Source organism: Chelonoidis abingdonii, chromosome 25 (genome assembly GCF_003597395.2).
Source record: "Chelonoidis abingdonii isolate Lonesome George chromosome 25, CheloAbing_2.0, whole genome shotgun sequence".
Lineage (NCBI taxonomy): Eukaryota > Metazoa > Chordata > Testudines > Testudinidae > Chelonoidis > Chelonoidis abingdonii.
The window spans coordinates 10815226-10839336 of record NC_133793.1 but is presented as its reverse complement, the minus strand read 5'-3'; the positions used below and the strand labels follow the sequence as shown (position 1 = coordinate 10839336).

Sequence of the window (24111 nt, the reverse complement as noted above, 5' to 3'; positions counted from 1 at the left end):
GAAGGGGAGGGCCAAACGTTTCGCAAAATAATCAGGAAGCCCAATCTTTTCCGATCGCTTTTAATCACCGTGGAATATCTTTGAAGTGTCATATTAATTCAAAACATTTGATTGACCTTCAGGAAATCTTGTTCAGTTTAATCCAATGGTGTGTGTGTGTCCCCCCCAGCGCTCATATGGCACGTTCCACCTTGTTGACTCTCTTTGCGGGGCTTACTTGGGTGGGGTCCTTCTGCTGTGTAGGGGGCGTACGCAAATTGCGTAACAAGATTGACGGGCGTTGCGGGAGAACCAATCAGCTGCCAGAGGGCCGAGGTGGGGAGCCAATTGGGCCGCGGACCGGCGGTTGGGGAGGCGGGGCGAGTTTCAGTCAGGGCTGGGGGGGAGTTGTGGAATGGCGGATGGACGGTAGGGGCGGCCCGCCCCGGTGGTGCTGAGTGGAAGGAGCCGGCGAAGAAAGCGAGGCCGCTTAGCGGGGTGAGTGAGCGGGCGCGTAGGCAGCGACGACCATGTCCCCAGCCGGCCCTTTGGCCTGGGGGCAGCAGCCAGGCCCCTGCCAAATAGGGAGCCGAGCGGGTGGGGCGGGCCCTGCTTCCTGCCACATAGTGAGCCCTGGGTGCCGCTGCCCAGCCGGAGCCTCCCTAGGGCCCGTTCTCCTCCCCCACCCCTCGGCCTGGTCGGGGGGTGCGGGCGCGGCCTGCCCGCTCCGAGGGGGGAGCCTGGCTCCCCCCCCCGCCTTGGGGCGACACTTTCACAGAGTCTCCCTAGAAGTGGCTGCCACGTTCTTGGGCGCCTATGGGGGCAGCCCTGTGCCGGGGTGGGGGGGGCAGCCCTGTGCCGGGGTGGGGGCGGGCAGAGCTGCCAAGCTTTTAAAGGACTTTGCTGTCTTGCCCTATGACCAGGGCAGGGCAAAGAGCAGAAGCCCCTTAGGGTCCCTGCTGTGTAGATCTGATTTGCATGGGAAGTGCTTAGATAATGGGGTGATGGGTTTTACACAGCACCTTAAAGTAGATGGAAGGTCTGGGAACGGATTTGGGGTTTTGTTTTTATGGCTTGGGTGGAAGTGTTTTTTGTCTTTTTTTTTCCTTTTCTTTGCAGGCTTGTGCTATGCTTTGCTGCTGGGTTTTCAAAGAGCCCCCTTTCAAGGTGCTCGCAAAACTTGTGAATGTGCCTGCTTGCTTGTGGGGAAAGTTTGCCTGTTTGTGCGGCTGGCTGTTTTTGTTGGTGCGAGGTTTTTTTGTGAGTGGAATTGTGGAGTATTGGTATGAAACTGTTATCTGCCTGATTTGCTGCCTTCTCACCCCAGAGGTGGCTGTATTTTGGTGGTGGAAGAATTGATTCTTCTCCCTTCTTTCCCTGTCCCACACATATGCATGGGTGTGAGACTGTACAAATATACTCCCAATTAGTGGTGTACTGTGTGATATACAGCTACTGCTTGAAACAGATTGGGGTATGACCCTGTGTTTGCTGCAGTGCATGGTGGAAAATGTTTTCAATACTGATTCCTCAGGACCTCTATGAGAGGAGACTTAGGAGGATGTAGCTGACTAGCTGTAACCTCTATACAGTTTAGTTCCCCTTTCCAGGGGAACAGAATGCCTGGGGATATTCTTCAGGTTGTTCTGAATTAGCATGTAGGCCTGCACTAAAGCTGCTGCTTCAGGATATGAACAGTATTTTACCTTTTGGAGCATGGCAATTGCAACAGTTCACTATATTAGTCACAATTTGGCCTAAAGGCCCTGTCTAAAATAAGGACATTTTCTAAAAGTTTTCATGGGTGCCAACACTGATCGTTCAATTTCTCTCTGCGTTAGCAACACTGGAAGTCCTAGCACAGATGGAGCAATCGGCATTCTTAATATCATGTTGTATAATTCTAAGAGCAGATCTGATCAATGTGGTGTTAAAAATGTTGCCAGCTTGTCTACTTTAAAAAACAAACAAACAAACAAAAACACACGACGAGTCCTTGTGGCACCTTAGAGACTAACAAATTTATTTGAACATAAGCTTTCGTGTGCTGGAACCCACTTCATCAGATGTACATAAGACAACGAAAGTTGATATCCAAATAAATTTGTTAGTCTCTGAGGTGCCACAAGGACTCCTCATGGTTTTTTTGTTTTTTGTTTTTGTTTTTTTTTTGTTGATACAGACTAACATGGCTAGCACTGAAACCTGTCTACTTTATGGCATCCAGCACTGCAAACATGAGTGGAGCAGAGCTGATCACTGTCAATGGTGGGGAACTCTTAGAAAACATGCCTAGTGTAGATGGCACTATAGTTTTTAAATCCCCTGTGATCCTTATATTTGTAAAGCACCCAGAAGAGTGCACAGTTCTGTGAGAAGAAAAAGATGGGAGTCCAGCAAAAAATGAGGGTGGCGCTTTCCAGTAGAACTGAGACAAGCTGTGTTGCTTTATGAGGAACAGAGTGCACCCACATGCAAACCAGTTGTCTAATGAGGAAGGAAAATAGCCATGGATTTCTTGCACCAGCTCTACATGGCTGCAGAGCTGGTTCCTATTAAAAGCCACTGGAAGGAAAATGTCCATTGTTGTGACTTGCTGTTCAGTAGAATTTCTGTATCAGTTTCTTTTATTTTGATTCTTGTGTGGGTTTTTGTTTTATATTTTGGTTAAAATTTATATCTGGCCTCTTGTAAAAATGCATTGCTGAAATCTTTTACAGACTTACATAATATTTACAAATTTTAAAAATAGACGATAATAGCATGACTTTGAAAATCCATTCACTGACTCATGAGTAAGTGCAAAGCTGTATGTGGCTGGTGAAGGTAGGCCAGACACAGCTGCAGAATTGATGCTTTTACATTTTTTTAAGTTAAAAATATAAAACCCTGATTAGGGGAAGCTCCTCCCAAGCTTTACAACAAGTTCACCCAGTTCAAATTCTCATGCAAACCATCATTTGCAATGCCACTCCCCTGGGTGGGTTGTCAGCAGCAAGGATTGACCTCTGGATCTTAAAACATGAGCCTCTACTACTTGAGCTAAAAGACCCTCTAAGCCAAAGCTGTAGCAGGATCATCAGCCTCAATATGTAGCCTAGCCAGTGCTTGGTGGGGACAAAGTGCCACACTGAATGGAGGTGGGTTCCAAAGAGAGAACCTTCCAAAGATGAACTGAATGTCAACGTTTTTATTGTCCACTTCCTGAGTTTGCAAACAGATGGTTCTAGTACAGCAGTAGACAATCTATGGCACGTGTGCCAAAGGCGGCACGCGAGCTGATTTTCAGTGGTTTTCACACTGCGTCGGGTCCTGGCTACTGGTCCGAGAGGGTCTGCATTTTAATTTAATTTTAAATGAAGCTTCTTAAACATTTTTAAAACCTTATTTACTTTACATACAACAATAGTTTAAATATATATTATAGACTTGTAGAAAGAGACCTTCTAAAAATGTTAAAATGTATTACTGGCATGCGAAATCTTAAATTAGAGTAAATAAATGAGGACTCGGTACACCACTTCTGAAAGATTGCTGACCCCCTGTTCTAGTACTTCTTAACAAGACCATGGCTGGTTCACTATTTTTCTGTAGAATCCTGTGAGCAGCAGTGAAACCGACAACTCAGCTGTGTTGTCCATTTACCAGTCTGGTGGACTTCCACCTCCCTTTCATTTTGGTTTTGCCTAGTAGATTTCTGATGAATTTTTCAAGCCTTAATTTCTGCAAGTGTGTATAATACAACCCATAATAATGGAAAGAGATGAGAGAATTAGAATTGTAGACAGCTGGAATAAGGCAGGGTATAGGCCACGGGTGGGCAAACTTTTTGGCCCGAGGACCACATCTGAATATGGAATTGTATGGTGGGCCATGAATGCTCACAAAATTGGGGGTTGGAGTGTGGGAGGGGTGAGGGCTCTGGCTGGCAGTGTGGGAGGGGGCTTTCGGGTGAGGCAGGGGGTTGGGGCATGGGAGGGGGTCAGGGGTGCAGGCTCTGGATGCACTTACCTCAAGAAGCTCCCAGAAGCAGCAGCATGTGCCCTCTCCGGCTCCTATGTGGAGGCATGGCCAGGTGGCTCTGTGCGCTGCCCTGTCCGCAGGCGCTGCCCCTGCAGCTCCCATTGGCTGTGCTTCCTGGCCAATGGGAGCTGCGGAGGTGGTGCTTGGGGCAGTGTGCAGAGCCCCCTGGCTGCCCCTACATGTAGGGACAGGAGGGGGGACATTCTGCTGCTTCCGGAAGCTGTGTGGAGTCACAAGCCCTGGAGCTCACTCCCCGTCAGGAGCTCAAGGGCCATATTAAAATGTCTGAAGGGCCGGATGTGGCCCCGGGCCGTAGTTTGCCCACCTCTGCTACAGGCAGTAGAACTAATACAAAATGTGCTACTTTCTGTGGAATGCTACATTTAAAAATAAAACAAACTAGTGACTGGCGAGTTGTATTATGGGATAGCTACCCACAGTGCACTGCTCTCTACAGTGATGCAATTGCTGCTCGTGAGGACGCACTTCACTGTCACAAGGAGCGTGTGGACATGCGCAGCTGACTTAATTACTATGATGGCTGTATGTTGACTTTACACTGCAAACTTAAGTCAATTTAAGTTTGTAGTGTAGACATGCCCTTAGTAAGGGAAAGAGACATGGAACTGTCAAGAGATGGAGAGCTGTCACTATTGGAGACTGTAGAAATGAGTTACTGATAACATTCTGTTATACTAAATTCACTAGGAATTGCATTGCATACCAGATAGATAAACAGTATAGTTTTAAGCTTACAGTTCAGAACACTTCTTGTGATCAATGATTCATTTCTTGACAAATATCATTTAAAAAAATCTTAGGTATAAACACTAAACCAGGTTTCTGGTATATTTTAAATGTGACTGATTCTTCAGGGCTTGGTTTAGATGGAATTCATCCATTCATTCAAAGCTTAGGTAGATGTGTGGTGCGGGTGAGTGAGTAGGTTAAGTCCTCTGAAGTTTGCACTGTTTAAATCCAGTTATGTCAGTGAGTCCAGCTCTGTTGACCCCTCACCCAAATCCCAGGGAGAAAAACAGGGGAAATCCATTGGGGTTAGTCCTGCCACAAAAGTTAGGTAAGGTTTTGTTTGACAGCTTCTTGTACAATAGGCAGATTCACAACATAAAAGGTTTGACTTTAATCGTCCTACTACCCTTTTCAAATGGGCCTTTTGGACTCCGTTTCATATCTTATTCTTTCAAACTAAGGTTTCCGTTGTGTTTTTAATTAGACGTAACACAGGTACTGAGGACTGGGCAAAATACAGTGGAACACTAGGTAAGGAACAGTCCTGCACAGACCAGAAAGTGAATGGACGAGAAAGATCTTATAAGTGTTTTCCTGTCTTTTGTTTGCATGGTTCAGGTTAAAGTTTTTATACTTTCTGGTGTCTCTGTACATAAGAGTGCTGAAAGTGAAGGTGTTTTCTTGAGGGCTAAAACTGGCTGAAGATATGCTCTGGCCAAAGGCTCAGCATTTATTTTGTCTTGTGTAGTGCCTGTGAGAATGCTCTAGGTATGCAAACCACACAGGAGAAAAACTAGAGGTAAAATCTGTAGCTTGTCCCTCAAATAGCAAGTCTGAGAACTACACCTAACTTTTTGGTGGGGGTGGGGGTGGGGAGAATAGCATGACACACCAAAGGCCTAATATTTTTGCCTTTTGCACATAACATCTGTGCAAGTCTTTGGCCCGTTTGCCTTAAATCTTTAGTTATATGGACAAAATGCAGCTGTTCTCCAGGAGAGTAGGTGCTTAGGGCATGGTGCTTACTACCCTGAGCAGTACCTTTTATTTAGTAGTGCTTAGTACTGTGAGCAATACCGTGCCTAATAATAAATATTTGCAGGATCAGTGTCTTGGACACCACAGCATGCACTTTGTAAGTGCCTAGATAGATATTTTGGTGAAAACTGAATAGTAAAAGTTCTATGTAGGAGCTGTTGGTTCATAAGCAAATGAGTGCTCAGAACAGAACTACCCTAGTGAAGTTCACTTCCTCTCACTGCAACTCTTGTGTGATAAAGAAAAAAATTGCACACTGTATTTTCTCTCTTTTGGGAGTGGCTATATCGAGTCTCCTACGTATGATAGCATATGGGGAGGCTCATGAGGGCTTTGTGTAGATGTTTACAGGATGGTGGCCTCACCCAGATTTAGACAAGATTTTTATTACTTTGGGAACTTTCTAGTTTTTTTTCTTTGGTGGGTGGAGTGGAGAGTGAGAGTACTCTCCCTTTTTTCTCCTCCCAGAAAAGCTGAAATATGAGCTTGGGCTGTGTTTTGTTCAGATGCACAGTCCATAGGCTGCACATAGTGTTAACCCCACACAAATGCAAAACTCACATTTATAGTAATAAAGCTAAAAAGTAGTTCCAAGGTCCCACTTCTAATTCTTGAAATTGTAGTGAAGGCCATTGATTAAGGCATTGGAGCACAGACTTTCCCCGTGCATATCCTAACTGTGGAATTTGCTGAGGGGGTTTTCTGTAAGAGACTCTGGAGTCTTTGCTAATATTAGGGTAGGTAACAGAAACTGGTATTTTATTTTTTCAGATATGCAAGATGAACCTAATAACACCTAGTTCTTTGTATATAGTGCTTTTCATCAGTAGATCTCGAAGTGCTTTACAAAGGAGATTATCATAATTGCCTTTTTTACGAATGGAGAAACTGAGGCATGGGGCAGTAGAGTGACTTTTCCAGGTTCACCCAGCATGTCAGTGCAAAATCCAGGAATAGATCCCAGGTCTCCTGAGCCCAATCCAGTATTCTGTACTTTAGGCCACACTTCCCACACCTAGACTCCCCCTGGTCTGGAAGGTACTTCTAACTTCGCTTTGACATCTGCAAGTGACCTGGAACTTCCCTCCCTGATCGATAGCATCTCGCCCATTTTCAGAGGAGGCCTGGTGCATGCCCTTACAGGAAGAGGATGCTTTGGGGTTGGATGCAGTTAGTCCTGGAGGACAGAGAGAGCAGACATTGACTCACAAAAAACTTTTGCTCTTCTTGACATTTTTTTTCTTATGCTTGTTAGTCAGTTATCCCTGCTTTCTGATTGGCTGTGGTTGAGCATATTCAATGATATCACATCTCTCACATAGGGGATTTAGGTCCAAGTGATTTGTTAACTCTCCACTTGGGTGGCCTGGGTGGTTTTGTGCTACACCCTCCATCTCCACTTGCATTGCTGCTTCTGCAAATAAGTTGGGGTGTAACCTATACCATTCCTCTCTGGAATTCTGTGCAGTCCTTCCTGCAATTCTGTGCAGTCTTATTTTTAACTCAAAATCCTTGAACCTGTGTTCAAGATTAGTAGTGACTTACATAGCATTGTAAAGCTCTTGGAGATAAACAGATAAAAGGTGCTTATAAATGATTGCTTCGTTACTGAAGGCCTACATTGTTCTGCCCCTTCTGTATGTGAGATCTGCCCTGAGGCCACCTACTAGACTGTTGTTCTGAGATCATGTGTGACCTGTTATTTTGAAGGTTATCCTCTATCACTCTTCGAGATAGCACACAATAGAGAATGAGATGGAACATGTATAAAGGAGTTTCTTGCTAAAGTGAATCAATTCTTAAAGTTGCTGTAAGAATATAAATGAGCTTTGCTTTATTTGGTTTTCATTGGAAAACATTTAGCTATAGTTGCTCTTTTTCTTCTATTTTATGCTGTTTGATATAGATAGATACTTTTCTTCTTGAAAAGGCCTGCTTTAGTGTGGGAAAACATGTTATTTCCCTGCTGGATTGCAGTGTACCTGTTTGAACAATTCCTTCATGAAATGAAGATCTTCCTTTTTTTTCCAGTACAAATTGACTTGTGGTGGAAATGTGCTTATTTCAGGACAGATGACTAGGGCATAGGCCTGGAACCAAGGTTCTGGGTGCAGCTCAGCCACTAACACGCCATATGATTCAGACAAGTCACTTAACTGTTCTGCGCCCCAGTTTCCCCTTCTGTAGAGGTGGATGAATGGTTCTTACCTTCCTTTTTGTAAAGCAAGATGAGAGAGATTGTTATGGGAAGGATGAGCTGTGCCTCTTTGTGAGCCTGGAAAAAGCTCCATTGGTGAAGGTGACTTAGGTGAGCATGCTCCAAGTACCTAGATAGAAGGCATGTGCTGGAGGGAGAACAGTATTTCCTGCCCCCATCCTATCCTGCTAAGATACTGTGTAGTGGAAAAACACAATAGTATTTTGGTCCTGACTCCTCCATGACTGGACTGTTTAGAATTTCTAATAGGAATATGTGACAGCCAGTGGGTTGATGTCACTTTTTTTCACAGCAGATTTGCATTAATTGTTCACATGCAGTATAGTTTTGCTAAGCATTTGTTGGCCTATAATATTACCGGAACAGGACAGTGTGTGTTTCATTTCTCCTAGTTCCTCTTTCAGAGCCTTCCTTTTTTCTTCTTTTTTTAGAGTCTTGCTTCAAGTCTCTGTGTAGCTAAGTTCCTTTCTTTTGCTTGGAGGAATGAGTGATGCTTTGCTTTCAGCCAGCTCTTCACCGGGAGGCTTTAAGTGGCATTCAGAGGAGGCTATCAGCCACAATGTCTGATGGATTGGTATAGCTGCAATTCATGCATGGAGTGCAAAAAATAGGACTTAATTGGTAGGGAGGAGAAACGGCAACCCGGGTTGAATGAATGGGTGAAAGTTCCACGACTACCCCTAGGTGAGCAAATAGTGTTGTGAGTTGCTGGGCTGCCAGAGCACAAGTGAGAGTCCTTTGCACGCACCCTGCTTTTGTGCACAGTAAGGGAAAACCCACATTCTTTATTCCTTTGATCTTACAGCTGCAAATAGAAGAGAGAACTACACCCCTGCCCCCCAAATCCTGTCCTTTCAATACTAGCAGCATCTGGTCTGAGCCTCTGCTGGAGAAAGACACTGTAACTATAAATACAGCTTTATCTTCTGTCTCGGACATCATAAAAGAACTGACCACTTCCCCTTTAGAGGCTAAATTATAAAACATGTAATCAACCGATTTGTACAAAGTCGTATTTTGGTCTCTATTGAGAATTCAGTCTTGTGTCGTTGCTTCTAGGGTCTGGCTTTACACGAGAGGTTTTCATAAAGGAGCTTTAAATGCTGGAACATGTGGTGAACCATGAGCATCTTGTATCTAAAGACCTGGATCAGTAACAGCTCTAATACAATCTATTCTCTCTTCATGATTTCACAGAACTGATATTTTCATGGTTTCAAACACTTTACCCTTAAGAGTCCGAACTATTTTTTTAATGGTGCAGAGCTCAGAGCAGAGAGCTGCGCTTTATTTAAATATCTTAAGTGTCCAAGTTGACAGTTTCAGCACATATAAAAATTAAATTACAGTTAAAACAAAAAAAAAAATTGTCCCATTGCCTGCAGACGATTCCACAGTCATCTACTACTAAATCCTAATCAACATTTGCCCATCTTCCCAAATAAAGAGAGCCTGGTTAAAACAACTGGGGTCTTGCTAACATGCTCTAAATTCCATTAAATCTAGTCTCTGGAAGGCCAAGGGAGAAAATGATTTCCGGAATCAAGGTCTCTTTATTGAGAATACCCTGCCAGCAGCTTAAGCAGGAGACTGCCCTCTTCTACTTCAGGCCTTGCCTTCCCTACAGAAAAACGTGTGCTCTTAACTCAAGAGAAGACAAGGCAGTTCGTAGTTGGTGAGGTTGAGTTACAGACTAGTCAACTTGATTTGCAAAGTCATGTGAAAACTACAAACTGCTTTGCCTTGGATTTTGACTTGAGTGAACTTTTTAATGTAGTGAGGACAAGGCCTCAGTCTGGCTGCTGCTGAATCATACAAGGTCTGTAGGCACTGTTGTCCAGTGGAGAAGGGGTTAAATCCTGATTTCTTCTAGCGTTCTCTTCTGGCTGCTAAAGAGATTAGGCTCTTTACAAAAAGAGTAAAGAAACCTTTACCCTGGTATCCTGCCCAGCATCCCATCACTGCCTTTCACAATAAACAGTTCTGATGTCCAGGCTTGAGAGTGAGATTACTGAGCACGTAATGGTTGCTGCACTGTCACTAGGCTTGGGAAGATTAGATTTTTATTGGTGAATGTCAATCAGTATCAGTTTCACCATACACAAACCCATGAAGAAATATTTCCATGGATGATCATCGAAATTTGCAGATAGGCAAAGTAAGAAAAATGCTGCTTGATGACTTATTAGAGACTGATTTAAGGATATTTACTTGACATGTGATGTTATAAAACTTCTACATTCCAATGGCCACTGTCACTAAATAACTCTGACCCCCAATTTCCTGCAACTGTAAAAATGTAAATGGATACATTCAAAAATGCTTAAAAATAAACATAGGTATCTGTCAAAATTAAAAATTGAATTCTGCCAAACCTATTACTAATTTATTGCTTTCTAAATCTCTTTGGGTTGTCTGACTATGACAGTCTCCTTGTAATTGTGATCTAATCTAAATGTGCCCAGTGTATTTGAGAGACAAGGTGGGTGAGGTAATAACTTTTATTGGACCAACTTCTGTTGGTGAGAGAGATGAGCTTTTGATTGTAAGGAGCTCTTGTATGGTGCATTTCATTATTTTAAACTAGCTGTCACTGTTGGGTGAGTGTAGGGTGGCTAACTCCACTTCTCCCCCCATTCTGAAGATACTGTTCTAATATCATCTGACGAAGTGGGTATTCATCCACGAAAGCTCATGCTCCAAAACGTCTGTTAGTCTTTAAGATGCCACAGGATTCTCTGCTGCTTGTTCTAATATATAAATCCGTGAGGTTGATAACTACTTAGCCTTCCTATAGATGGGGAAAGAACAAAACAAAGCTTGACCAGGTGTTAAGGATTGAGCATCTGAAAAGTGTGAACACCAAAGTGAGGGAAGAATGGTCTGGCATGGTGCAGTGGGTAGGAGTAGGAATGAGAATAAACAAAGGACAGGTTGGGCTGGGTGCTGGTACAAAACCTAAGCTAGAACTCCCTGCTGAGGGAGATTTTCACTTAGACAGTAGTCTCCCAAGGGAGGTGATGGAATCCCTGTTATTTACTGGCCTGGTTCAAGTTGTAAACTCATCCAGTTACAGCCCTTTTACCCCGTGTGTACTGTTAGCCTGGAGAAAGATTCAGTGGGACTCCTTGCATTAGTAAACAAGCACGTGCATGTTTTCAGGATTGGGGCCCTACTGCAGAGTAGCAAAATGCTGGGTTTTTGAATGGCTCCCTTTACAGTTCTTTTCCATCTCTGACTTTTGACTTCTCTAAATAAATAAAACATGTTTTATTGCCTCAAACACCATATCCTGTTCCTTTTGTAATTGCAAGGGATCTACATCTTATTTTGACTCTATGTAGAAATCATTAGCTCTTTCCTCTAAAATTGCTTATGACTGAAATCCCCACAGATATTCATAAAATAACATTTAAGACATCAACTCCCTCATATTTTCTAATGTCAAAGGTTAACTTAAAATATTAATGCTGGAAAGATTAATTTAAGATATTAAATCATTTCAGGCAAGAATACATGTACATATTGTAATTACTTCCTTTTCTTACAATTAAAGTAATTGGATTATATTTAATGAGCTATTTACATTTAATAATTAAGAAAAGACTTATCTTTCTAGTATTCCCCAAGTGTGGCAGAAGGGTGGAGGCACTCTCTGCTGTGATACAGTTATCTAGGCGTGAGTTGAAACTGAAAGAGCAGCTAAGCTATTCAGAAAAGGGTTAGAGCTACTTCTTTGTTTCACTAATAAAATATAGTTTCGGAACTCTGCTAGAAAGAGTAATGTATATTTAAGGATAGGTGGGAAGGTTTATTGGGCTCAGTTGCAAGTGAGGTATAACAGTTGACAGAAAAAGAGGCTCAAAACGTGCTTCGACTTCAGGAATAAGTCATTTAAAAAACTGCTTACACCCGTTACAATGTTCTACAATATGAGGAAAATATACCAGCGTGAGATTGGAGGCTTCATAAGAGCCCGGTGAATGTTTTATTATGGTAGCAAACACACGCCCCCCTCTGGTGGCTAGCGGAGGGTAGCATGAGGGAGGGGAAGAAGGATAGGGGGGAAGGATAGCTCAGTGGTTTGAGCATTGGCCTGCTAAACCCAAGTTTGTGAGTTCAATCCTTGAGGGGCCCATTTGGGGATTGGTCCTGCTTTGAGCAGGGGTTTGGTCTAGGTGATCCCTTGAGGTCCCTTCCAACCCTAATAATCTAATCTCTAATCTAAGAAAACATGCTATTGCTATTAGCACTGCCTCAATTTTGGAATGAGGTAGCGAGTGATGCCTGACTTAGCAGACATGCACCATTTGCAGAATTTGGCTTGTAGCTTTGGGGAGGCATTCATATAGCAATGCCATGAGACTTGGATGCATATTTTTGGTAATGTATGACACAGCTAGGAATGCAGCAGTTATTCAGAAAGCCAATTGAAAATTTGTTGACTGGAAAACATGTATTTTAAGTCAATTTAGTGATGTTAGAAAGTGCTAGATTAAGAGCCCTGGAGACATCTTACATTTTATCCATAACTCTGGTTCTTCATGGAAAATGACAGAGCAGGCATCCTCCACGCTGCCGTCATGCCCAGGTAATGCATCTAAATCCCGATCTGGAGAGGCCTGCTCTTGGACTCAAAGAGGAATTGTCTCCCTGGCCCATTTAGTCACTGCTCTGTCTCCTGAGAGTGCCAAGGATGCTGAATGACGTGGTAATTGTGCTGTGGATTCTCATCTACTGGGAAAGGATTGAGACCTACTCATTTAACAACTTTCAGGTGCTAATGATCTAAGATCCAGATCTGGGCCAAATGAGAATCAAAGACCTTAAGATGAAAGATTGTATCTTGTTATCAATCCCCTTATCCATCCTTTCTCCATGTGTAATTGTAATATCTCAGAATCTAAGATGATACTTCTGGATTATTTGAATAATCTAAACTTTACTTGCATATTTGAAGCTAGCAGCTCTATGCAGCAGAGTCACTAGTAACCTTGGGTCCTTGTCAAAATTAGTGAACCTTAAAAGCAAAGTCAAGAGCTCAAGTGAATGTTTCACTGCTTCTAATCCACCTATTTCCCCTGCAGCTGCAACAGCAAAGAGCTTCCAGTATTTAAGTAGCGGATCTCTTTTTGGTGTACCTCTACGTACCAAGAACCTGAAACTTTCTACTGTTGAGCTTTATTTTCTGCAGATAGTGTCAGTAGTTCTGTATTCTGAGACTTAAACATCTGTGACAATTGGTTTAGTTGTACTATATTGACTTTATTTTGTCACTACTATTCTAAAATTTTATTTAAATATGTGAGTTGTGTGTGTGCTTAGTCAAGGACCAATAAAGTCTCATACAGATGACCATTTTTGTTTAAAACCTGTTTTTCAGTTAAAACAGATGAAAACATTAGAGTTCTTCTCTAAAAACGGCTGTGTAGAAAGGCCAGCTTTTCACTCAACCGATTTTCCTGTTTGTATTGGGTCATATCGGCTTGCTTTTAGTTCACTTCCGCACAATTCGATTCCCATTAACCATATAGTGCCAACCCAGCTATGGGAGAGCGAGCTGGATTCTTTTCTGGCTTGCTCATCGTCATCAGAATGGATAACTAAGTCCCAAATGAAGATCCAAATTCTGACTCTCACCTGTGCAATCCCCTTGAAAGCAATGAGTGGTGGTGTGGTGATGCATGAGCCAGAAAAAAGAAGAGCTTGGCTTTCAGATTCCATGGTGGGTTTGCAGGGCAGGCAGCTTTTAAAAAAGAAAAACTCACTTGTAAATTGAGAAAACTAGATAGGGAGTCCTTGAGAGACAATCAGCACAATGCTACTTCTGGACTCACTTTTCTCTTACAACTGCATTTAAGTTTCTAGGAGCAGATCAACATTTTTAGGGTCTCCAAGGCGTATCCTTAACCTATGTTTTCCTAGACCTACTCCTTCAGTGCTGCCTCTCTTTCATAATGCTTCAGGATCCCTCTTATCAACATCCAGATTTGGTGATTGAGGTGGGCCCTAGTGTTTATGGATGTTCACTCGTCTTCAGGTCAGTTACCTGATTGGGCAAACCTTCAAGTGAGTGTGGCTCCAGCTTCAGGGAATTTTTTTGTGCAATGGCAGGCAAAGGGGAGGACTGGACTGACCTTTCAGTACCTAATGAGCTCTAAGAGATGTTAGGGAATGTTTTTTCCTATGCATGTGGGTTTTAACCACACAAATCCTCTGACTTGTGGGGAGAATAGACCCCTGTGAAAGAAAGTAGTCCGGAACTGCCTTCCACTGCTGACTCTTGTTCAGCTGCTGGCAGGCTTGGAAGCTAATGACAGATGAGCATCTGACATGTTTTTGGGACTGAATACTTGTTACAGCTGGCGGAGTGGAATAGTTTGTGGCATCACATGGCAGTTTGCTCTATAATTTCACTCCCCATTGCTCAGATGCAGTACTGATTGCTAGGTAGGTCTCCTCTCTTGGGGTAGAATGTAACAGCAGCATCTCTGATTACTGCATGCCACTTCTCTGTGGCCACATTATGCACTTGGATATTGCCATGAGTTCTCAGCAGAAGCTTCTGCTGACTTTTCTGTTTTTTTCCCTGTTCTCCGTGTGTGTCTGGCTGCTTTGTCCTCTTTTGAGATTGTGCAAAAGCCAGTTTCTCTGGCCATTACAGCTTGATGAGGGAAGTGCTGAGAGAAGCTTGAAATTTAAAGCAGAGTTGTCAGACACTAGAATAAATAGTCAGTCTGCATTGGCAGGCCACTACGTCCCATTTCATACTGATGGGAAATTCATATCTGTTTCTCTCTTTCCTCTCATTCGCAAACCTGCTGGTGTGTCTAATACTCTCAGAGGCTGCTCTTTGAGGAGCTTAGTTGGAGGCCAGTTCCTCTTTGCTATGCTCTTTGTGTTTGGAAGGATTATTTGTAGCAATCAATACTGCAGAAACTTTAATTTGGTTGCTGGGGGAGGGTTATCAGTGACCTGAACACACTTGAAAATGCAGATACCAAAACATGTGCTATGTCCACCTCAGGTGCTGTTCCACCAGACTTTGTGGCAGATATTACTTCTGGTGCTAAAATTTACTCACAGACTGTTTCTAATATAAAAAGTCACTTCTTGCACTAACTGTAGGGAATTATATTGGTAATTCCCTTTCATGCACTGCTAGTCATTCAAATACCAGTGAGAAAATAGCTCCCAAAATCTTGTAAGCAAAGTTGGTGACGTATGTGACCTTTGTTTTTAAACTCTCTTCTTTCTCCTAACCATCATGATGACTGGTATCTGAGCACTTTACAAGAAAAGAAAACAAATAATTGGTTGCCAGTTGGTGGTGCATTTCTTCCCCACCCCAACTCCACAATAGGGAAGCTTTTGGTCTCGATTTCAGTGATTTCTTCTCATTGACAGAATTCATGTAGGAAAGCAGATAGTCTTTGTCAAGTATAAAGAAGCAACACAGTGACATCCCAGGATTAACTATTTCCCTTATTATTCATAGCAGTTGTTCCATTTCGTGGGGTTTGGTGTTCCAGCCATGTTTTTCAGAATGGTGAATATGGGTGCAGCTCTGTCCAAAGGGCTTGTAGACTGCCGAAAGCTGTTTCAAATAAACCAGTTCTCCTTGAATTCAATCCAGAACTCTGTGATTCCTGTAGGATCCACTGTAGCAGAGCCCAGTTTTCGGGATTTGAGTACCCATAGTATCCAATATAGTTGTAATATCCAACTGACCAGAAGCCTTAGTAGTGGGATGTTCACCGCAAGTTAAATTTTGTTCCATGTGGTGGGTAAGCAGAGACCAGCATTAGGAGTTGCATTTCTCCATGTACAGTCTTCTGTCCTATTAATTAGTTAATTTACCTTATCTTTTTGTAGTATCCTTGATGCAAGTTTTGGGATGAATAATTTTGTGCTAAAGAGAGAAACAGATTCAAGGAGAAGCCCTGATTGCTTAGGGCAGGGGTATGCAACCTATGGCACATGCGCCGAAGGCGGAACACAGGCTGATTTTCAGCAGCACTCTCACTGCCCAGGTCCTGCCCACTGGTCCGGGGGGCTCTGCATTTTAATTTAATTTTAAATGAAGCTTCTTAAACATTTAAAAAATCTTATTTACTTGACATACAACAATAGTTTAGTTATATATTATAGACGTATAGAAAGAGACCTTCTAAAAATGTTAAAATATATTACTGGCACGCCAAATCTTAAATTAGAGTGAATAAATGGAGACTCGGCCCACTACTTCTGAAAGGTTGCCGACCCCTGGCTTAGGGTTTAGCGTTCCAGGTAAGCCTGTCTCCGTGAGCAACAGGGAGGCACCTCTCCAGCTGTGGAGAAACAGGAGGCTGTTAAGACCAGAGGGTGTGGAGTAAGAAAGCAAGGGGAGGTAACATGAGGGATAATATGGAGCAAGTGCATAGTGAGTTTTGGGTGGAAGACTGCTAGGAATCTAGGAGTGGTGGTATGAGCTTCCTGGAATGAAAGGATCTGTTGCAGCATTCAGCAGATTTTTAGGAAGAACTTGGGTGATGAAATTGAAGAAGAAGAGATGAGCACTCAGAAAAGCGTAAATAGACATATCAGCAAGGAGTAAGAAAATGACACATTCTGGGCAATGTTTGGTTGGAAGTGATAGAACTTACAGCTATGGGAGAGGCAGGAGGAGAGAAGGCTGGCCATTGGGTAGTTCAGCCTGTAGTCTCCTCCTCACTCCAAACTCTGAGGAGAGACTTCTATTGTTAATTCTGAAATCATGTTTCCAAGTTATCCCAGTCATGTGTCCTCTTCCAGGGCTTGAAAAAAAATACGGTTGTCAAGTGGGAAGTTCTCGTGAAAGGGACTAAGTCATCAGTTTCTAAAGAATCTCAGTTTTCATTTGAAAAAGTTGTTAATTGTGGTTGTGAAGATAACCCTTGAACTGATAGTGTTGTCTGCCTGCGTCTGCAGAGAAATAGCTCCAGTGATTCTGCTTACAACTTTCCCAACCAAGCAGCAGTGTGAAACTGCCAAGTCATGCTGTTGCTTGAGTCAGCAATGAGTAGCAGCTCCGGCACTGGCCTTTGGGTCCTTGACCTGGGTGGTGCTGTCATTCTGTGTGGTTGCCTTTCCCTATCCAGTATTCTGTATCAGTCTCTGACTTGAAAGTGTTGCCTCTGTGGAGGTGACAGGCCACCCTTTGAGTGCTTAGCCACACCCCATGTCACAACAGGAAGTGTGTGGGTGCTTTAGATCCATAAAGTATTCTTGTGGTGGTGTACAGTAATGTATATACTGAAAAATGCAGCATTTAAACATAGCCAAGCCTAAACTTTCAATAACAAATCCATATGACTGCTCTCCAAGGATGCTATCACATCTCTGCTTCATGAGTCATTTCATGTGATTTGAGCAGAAATATCTAAATCCATATATCACACGCAGCTTGAAACATGTATCTGACACCTACTAGCCTGATGACTGGTGGTACTAGCCAGGTTGGAAGATAGTTGTTCTGTCATGTTCCTACAACTTAAAAGAATAAAGTAGTTGTATACTGTCCTTTGTGTCCTGTATTTATTTGTGGCGTATTGTGAATCAGCTCTCGTTAATTAATTTTTTTTAAGAATAAAACTTAATAGCAGGCTCCTACTTTTACTAGACCTTTTCCTTCCTGGCTTCACTGACTACTTTTCTTTTTTCTCCTAGATCATGGTGCATTTGTCCTTGTGTGTCTATGTATGGCTACACTACTCTGCACTTTGAACAATGGGCGCATGAAGAGCAATGCGCACCAAAGTGCTGCACTGTAACTCTCCTGTGTGGAGCTGTGGGGAGTTAAAGAGGACTACGTTAAGCAAACTGGACACCTTTTAGTTCACGCCCACAGCGTCCACACGGGGATGTTACAGAGCATCACTTCGGTGCATGCTGTTGTTCACACTTGCGTTGTCTGAACTGCTCTAATGTCTAGTTTCCTTTCTCAGCATTGTTTTCTATCTCCTTCCCCTCATCTTTTCTCTCTCTGCTTATACATCCCCCAAAATCTCTTTCAAATTCAGGACACTGTTCTTTGTGTCTAATCAGTTGCATGATTCTCTTCTTCCCATCCACTTATTCATAGGGCTTGGAAATTTTACAAGGTATGTAATAAGTGGAGGGATAAACCTTCTACCCAGAGACTAATCTTACAAGATATGGGGGGCCTCGATGTCTAAATGCAGTGTGCTATGGAGAAGCTACCCACTCCAACAGCTGCTGGGAAAAGGGAGAGGGCTCAGCCATTACTAAAAGCTCCTGTCAGTGGACCCTGCTGAGAAGCCCCAAGTATCATGTCTGCCTTGTCTCTGGCTAGTAATTGTCTGATACAGCTGAAGCCCTGAATCCTCTGTCCCTGCTAAAAGGGAGAAGGAGAATTCTTCTTTAACTGCCCCCCTCCCCAGCAGCTTCCAGCTACTGCAAGGGCAGTTGGGTGGCTCTCCACCACATCCCACATGCCCTGACCTGACCAGGGCATCTCAGGGGGGTCCAGTGACAGCTGCACCCTCTCCCTTCTCCCAGCCCCCCAGCATAGGTGGACTGTACCAGTGTAAACAGTGACTTTTGCCAGATGTTTGCTGTTTGCCTTAGTTTCAAACAAAGCGGTGTAAGCAACACTGTGTAGACAAGTCCTTATTTCCTGGGGGGCATAGCCAACATAGTTCTAAGCCAGTGGTTCCTAAGAGGAGTGTTCCTTCCCTGCCCCCCATTAGATTGGCAGTAGTGTGCCCTCCTCCCCCCATATCCCTCCTGTGTCATAACTGGAGTCCTACCAAATTCAAGGTCCATTTTGGTCAATTTCAGTGTCAAAGGATTTTTAAAATAATAAATTTCATGATTTCAGCTATTTGGGGGTGGGGGTGTGTGTGTCATTTTCTTTCCTGTCCTCTTTGGTCTTCTTTTCTCAGTATCTTTCCTGTGTTTTTAATTTTTTCTTGCTCTCTCTCCTCCAATGGCTTCCCCACTTCCCAGAAGGTTTTACTCTCTGCTGATGGTGGTGTGACAGGTTTGATCACAGAAACCCCCTGGGAACTGCCACCTGATGTGCCAAGACTACTACTGCCCCCTGCTTTCCCTGCCAACTCAGGACTCCAGCACCCTGTCTTGCTGAGCCAGACACTCCCGTCTGCTCCAACAAAGACCCAGGGTCTGAATTACTTGCCCCAAAGTTGCAGGTTTACCTGAAAACAGCTCACAGAAGTGTGCGTGTCTTTAAGATCCAGATGCCCAACTCCCAATGGGGTCTAAACCCAAATGCAGGGTAAACACATAAATTGTTGGCCCTCTATAACACTGCTAGAGAGATATGCACAGCTGTTTGCTCCCTCAGGTATTAATACATACTCTGAGTTAGTTAATAAGTAAAGAGTGATTTTATTAAATACAGAAAGTCGGATTTAAGTGGTTCCAAGTAGTAACAGACAGAACAAAGTAAGTCACCAAGCAAAATAAAATAAAATGCGCAAATCTATGTCTAATCAAACTGAATACAGATAATCTCACCCTCAGAGATGCTTCAGTAAGTTTTTCCTCAGACTGACCCTTCCAGGCCTGGGCAAATTCGTTCCCCTGGTAAGCTTGTTCCGCTCAGGTGTTAGCTAGGGATTCCTCTCCTCCTCCCCCCTTTGTCGTTCCACCCCTCTATATATCTTTTGACAACAGGGCCGGAATCCTTTTTTCCCTCTCTGTGGTTCCCACCTTCCTCTCTGCTGAATGGAAAGATACCAGCTTAAGATGGATTCCAGGTTCAAGGGCTGAGCATGAAGTCTTGTCATGTGAATTTATGACATGTGATCATTGCCACTTTGCCAGCAACACAGGTGTACAGAGACTAGACGTCAGATAAAAACACCCCATCGGCAGACAATTGTCTGGTTTAATGGGAGTCATCAAGCATCTCCAAACTCATCCATTAATGGCCAACTTGGCATTAATTACAATAGGGGCCACCGTTATAGTTTATATTTCTAAGTTTCAGGTACAAGAGTGGTACAGTTTATACAACATAGGATGATCCAACTCAGTAGATTATAAGCCTTTGTAATGACACCTTACAATAGACCTTCTGCATGAAGCATATTCCAGTTACATTATATTCGTCATTAGCATATTTTTTATAAAACCGTATAGACCTCAGCGTCACAGGTGGAATGCCCACAGATAGCTCGTGGGGCGCAAGCAACAGTGTTGTATGAGTCAGTCGCCAGAGAAACAGGAGAAACCTGAGCAAGTTAGCCTACTACCTAAGCTCACAGGCCCATAATGTGAGCTGCAGGTGTGGCTCGTTGTTATGGATGCCTGTCAGGGGAAGCGGGGAAACGCTGGCTTAGTAAAAGCACGAAAACTAACATGACAAAAGAGTTAGAAGGGTTGACTTTAGTCCATAAATGCCAGGGAATTTAGATTAATGGTTGGAAGTCCTTCCTTAGCTCACTTTGTCCTTGAGCGATTTGATGGGCTTGTACACCAGTGGTTCTCAAGCCAGTCCGCCACTTGTTCAGGCGAAAGCCCTGGCGGGCGAGCCAGTGTCATTCTGCTGCGTCCGCAGGTTCGGCTGATTGCGGCTCCCATGGTTGTGGTTCGCCGCTCAGGCCAATGGGGGCTTGCGGAAGGGAGCCAGCACATCCTTCGGCCTGTGCCGCTTTCCACAGCCCCCATTGGCCTGGAGTGGTGAACTGCGGCCAGTGGGAGCCGTAATCAGTCGACCCTGCGGATGCGGCAGGTGAACAAACTGGCCCAGCCTGCCAAGGGCTTTCCCTGAAAAAGCGGTGGACTGGCTTTGAGAACCGCTGCTTTACATTACCCAGCCACAGTGAGGTCCGAGAAAGAGGGAATTCAGCCCGTTAGATTTTCATGCTTTTCTTGGTTTTTAGATTTGGCTCATCAACATCGCTTTAATTAGGTTTTTTGGAACCTTCTGTTTCACAGTGACAAGTGAACTAAACGACTGGTTTATAAGGAGTTTGGTGGTAATGTAACATAGCATTCTTGTACCTGGCATACTCTGCAGTGCTCCAGACCTTGAACTCCTCTGCATAACCAAATTTGGAAATTCAGAATCTGTTTTGTGAGGTAATTGGTGAGATGATACCCACTCCTTCTTTTTAACATCCTGGTACAAAAGCATCCAGGAAGGACTCCTGAACCTCAAAGATAAGCTGCCAGCTGCCACGGACTATCAAAGGGTGGCTCAGAGTCAAGTGCAAACAGCTGATTATTATTATTTTTTTTTTTTTGTATGGTTCTTGGTTTGTTGCTGTGGGTGACAGGAAGCCATGTTCCCCAAGCTCTTCGCTTCCTGTTTTATTTTTACACCCATCCTGAACAGATCAGCTCGTCCATCACAAGGGGAGGCGTCTGTTTCTATAGCATTGTTTCTCATCCGACCTACAAGAGACTGTTTTCCTTCTTAAATTAATCAAGAAGTTGGGATATATTTGCTGTCGTGTTAGAAATTTTGGAGATGTATCGAACTGCTTGTGCTGTGCTCCATTATTCAGGAGTTGAAGTTTTGTTTCTCTTTTGCAGGTAGGCGGTATAAGAGAATTAATTGGTTGCTTCAACAGTTAGGCATGTAAGCAGCGGAGATTTTGCTATTATAAAGTGCTGGGCAGGAAACAGACACACATGCAACCATTTTCTGAAGAATAACTTTCAGAAGCTTTTGTGTTCCGTAAATTTTAGAAGAACTGGAAGTTGGGGTTGGAAGTTCCATCTCACTGTGTGTAGTAAAATCAATTTTGATGTTTTTCAGCATTGGGCTTTACCGCCCCCCCTCCCCAAATCCTTATAAAGCTACCAAGGTGATAAACTAACTCTAAAACAATGGGTTGGTAGAAACTGGACCATGTGGGAATTTCCCACAAGGGAAGGGCACAGCTTGCAGGATGAGAAACAGTCACCAGAAAGTTTCCTGGTCAGCTGCAAGAACTTCCTGTTGTCTCATGTGAGCCTTCTCTGTGCTGTTGGTGAGGAGGGCTGGAGTGTACATGTCTGTGTATCTGACATAATAGACGTGCTAACTTCTGTTAACATTCTTGGTTAGAAAATGGACATGTTAAAATATTTCTATGGAAAGGTTCACAGTAGCTGTCGTTAAATGTTCTGCAATATTTGGTGAAGGAATGAGACTGTTCAGTGCAGATGCATCAGTGGGAAGGGTGGTGCAGGAACAGCAGTAATATAAACAGTCTCTTGCTCAGCTTAAATGGGTAGTTTTCCTTTGTTGCCTGTACACCTGAGCCAACAGGTTGTCTTCTCCACTGCAAGCTGTAGAACAGTAGGATCTTTATTTTCAAGGAACCAGTTTTATAAGGATGCGGAGGGAAAAAGATGCCTTATACATAAAGCTGTTACAGAGCAGGAAAATGACCATTGTGGCTCTGGTGTGCCTGGAATTTGTGGGTGAGTAATCCTTTCCTGTTTCTTTTTTGGGTTGTTTTTCATCTTTCAGAACACTGCCTGAAGCGGGTCCACCATGCCGTTAGTAACGAGGAACATTGAGCCAAGGCACCTGTGCCGTCAGACGTTGCCTAGTGTTAGAAGTGAGCTGGAATGCATGACCAACATCACCCTGGCAAATGTCATTCGACAGCTGGGCAGCCTGAGTGAGTACCACTGCGAGCCTGCATGCTGCCCTCAGGAGTCGTTAGTGCTCTTTATTTAGCTCCCTTTCTGTTCTTGTATTCCTATTTCTCCCCCATCTGCCTTCCCTGGGTAATGCTAAAATATTTTCCCAAAGAAATCTCTAATGCTCATTTCCTGTCCTCCTCCTCCCACCTCCTCCTCAACAAAAAGAAAATTGGAGAGGAGGGGAATGGAAGAGCTGCAGCAAAATTGTGGATGGAAGGATGCAGCATAATTCAGGGCTGTAAAATGGGAGGCTTTCAGAGAGGCCAGTACCTTGTCAGAGAAAGCACCTGTAAATGCATGCACTATTAATTGTAGCTCAACTGTGTTTAAATCTGCAATTGATAATTTTTAAGGAAAGGTAATCAGAATGCGCACACAGATTCTGGCCTGTTTGCCCCCGCAAGCCTGAAAGTCCCCAATTCAGGCTAAAATTGCCTCTGAGATAATGGAGTTTGCAGGCATGCATGCTGGTACAGCAGCACAAATGGTTACCACTGGTGGTTCGGCTCTCCAGTGAGTTGGCAGACAGCGTTATGAGAGGCAAAGTGAAAACATGGGCCCAAGCTTTATAACAAGAATAAATAGTAAGAATTGTCCTTTTTTCTCCATTAAAATGTTCTGGATTCAGATTAACCCCCCTTTGCTCATTGGCCTTGAAATGAGACCTGCAAATGCTTTGATAAATGGATTCATACTTATAGGTCCTAGAGTGAAATTAAACAATGTATCTCTGTTTCCTTCACAAGATAGACCCTTTCTCTTGTGCAGTGTGAACGGATTCCAGGCACAATTTTTCCTGTTTCTCCAGTAGTGAAAGCACATTGCTATCACTAACACCCCTGTGCTGCCTCCAGGTTCTCATCTGATACCAACAAGCCTTGCATTAAGTCTGTTGCTAAAAATATCAATGTGCAGTAATGGATAAGACCAGTCTACCCATCCATTGTCAATTGCCGCTCTCTGTTCCATAGTTAGATGTGATTACTGAGATGGTCACATAGCATAAGGGTTCTCTTAAAATCCATCCTGTGTGCATGAAATGAGGACGGTAAAGCTCTTTAAATCCCAAATACAGCGAGTAAGCTGATCCAGATCCAAAAGGCATGCTGTGGGTTAGTGTGACAGAGCACCAGAGATATCCCTCAGGCTTAGACCATCTTTGTGCATTTCACTATATTCAAAGCACCTCTGCTTATCCCTTAGAACAGAGACTGAAGTGCTGGAAGCCAAATCCCAGCCTGGTTCCTTTATCAGGAGGGTACCAAGGGAGCCTCGCTCTGGGGTGTGAGGAGGACCAATCACAGACACAACCAGGAGTGCTGTTGGGGAAGCTCATGTGAGACAGACTGTTCGTATTGACACTCATGCGCATCACTGTGCATTTGAGGGTAATGAGGAGGGAGGGAAATAAAATTGAGCATCTTCTCCTGTTTGCATCCCCAGGGTTGAAGACA

The 24111-nt window shown here is 43.6% G+C and overlaps 1 protein-coding gene across 3 annotated transcripts in view; it reads left to right on the top strand.

Moving 5' to 3' along the window:
• The first annotated feature begins 349 nt into the window (after positions 1-349).
• The window catches only part of WASF2 (WASP family member 2), a 40142-nt gene continuing 16380 nt past the window's right edge, over positions 350-24111 (top strand). The window contains exons 1-2 of one of the 3 annotated variants that reach the window (XM_032802995.2): positions 350-477; positions 22479-22632. In XM_032802995.2, the coding sequence (XP_032658886.1) occupies positions 22503-22632 (130 nt within the window). In that variant the 5' untranslated portion in view covers positions 350-477; positions 22479-22502. Of the gene's footprint in view, positions 478-19018; positions 19287-21288; positions 21554-22478; positions 22633-24111 lie in introns of those variants that run through there. The other 2 variants (XM_032802998.2, XM_032802999.2) reach the window with 2 other exon arrangements.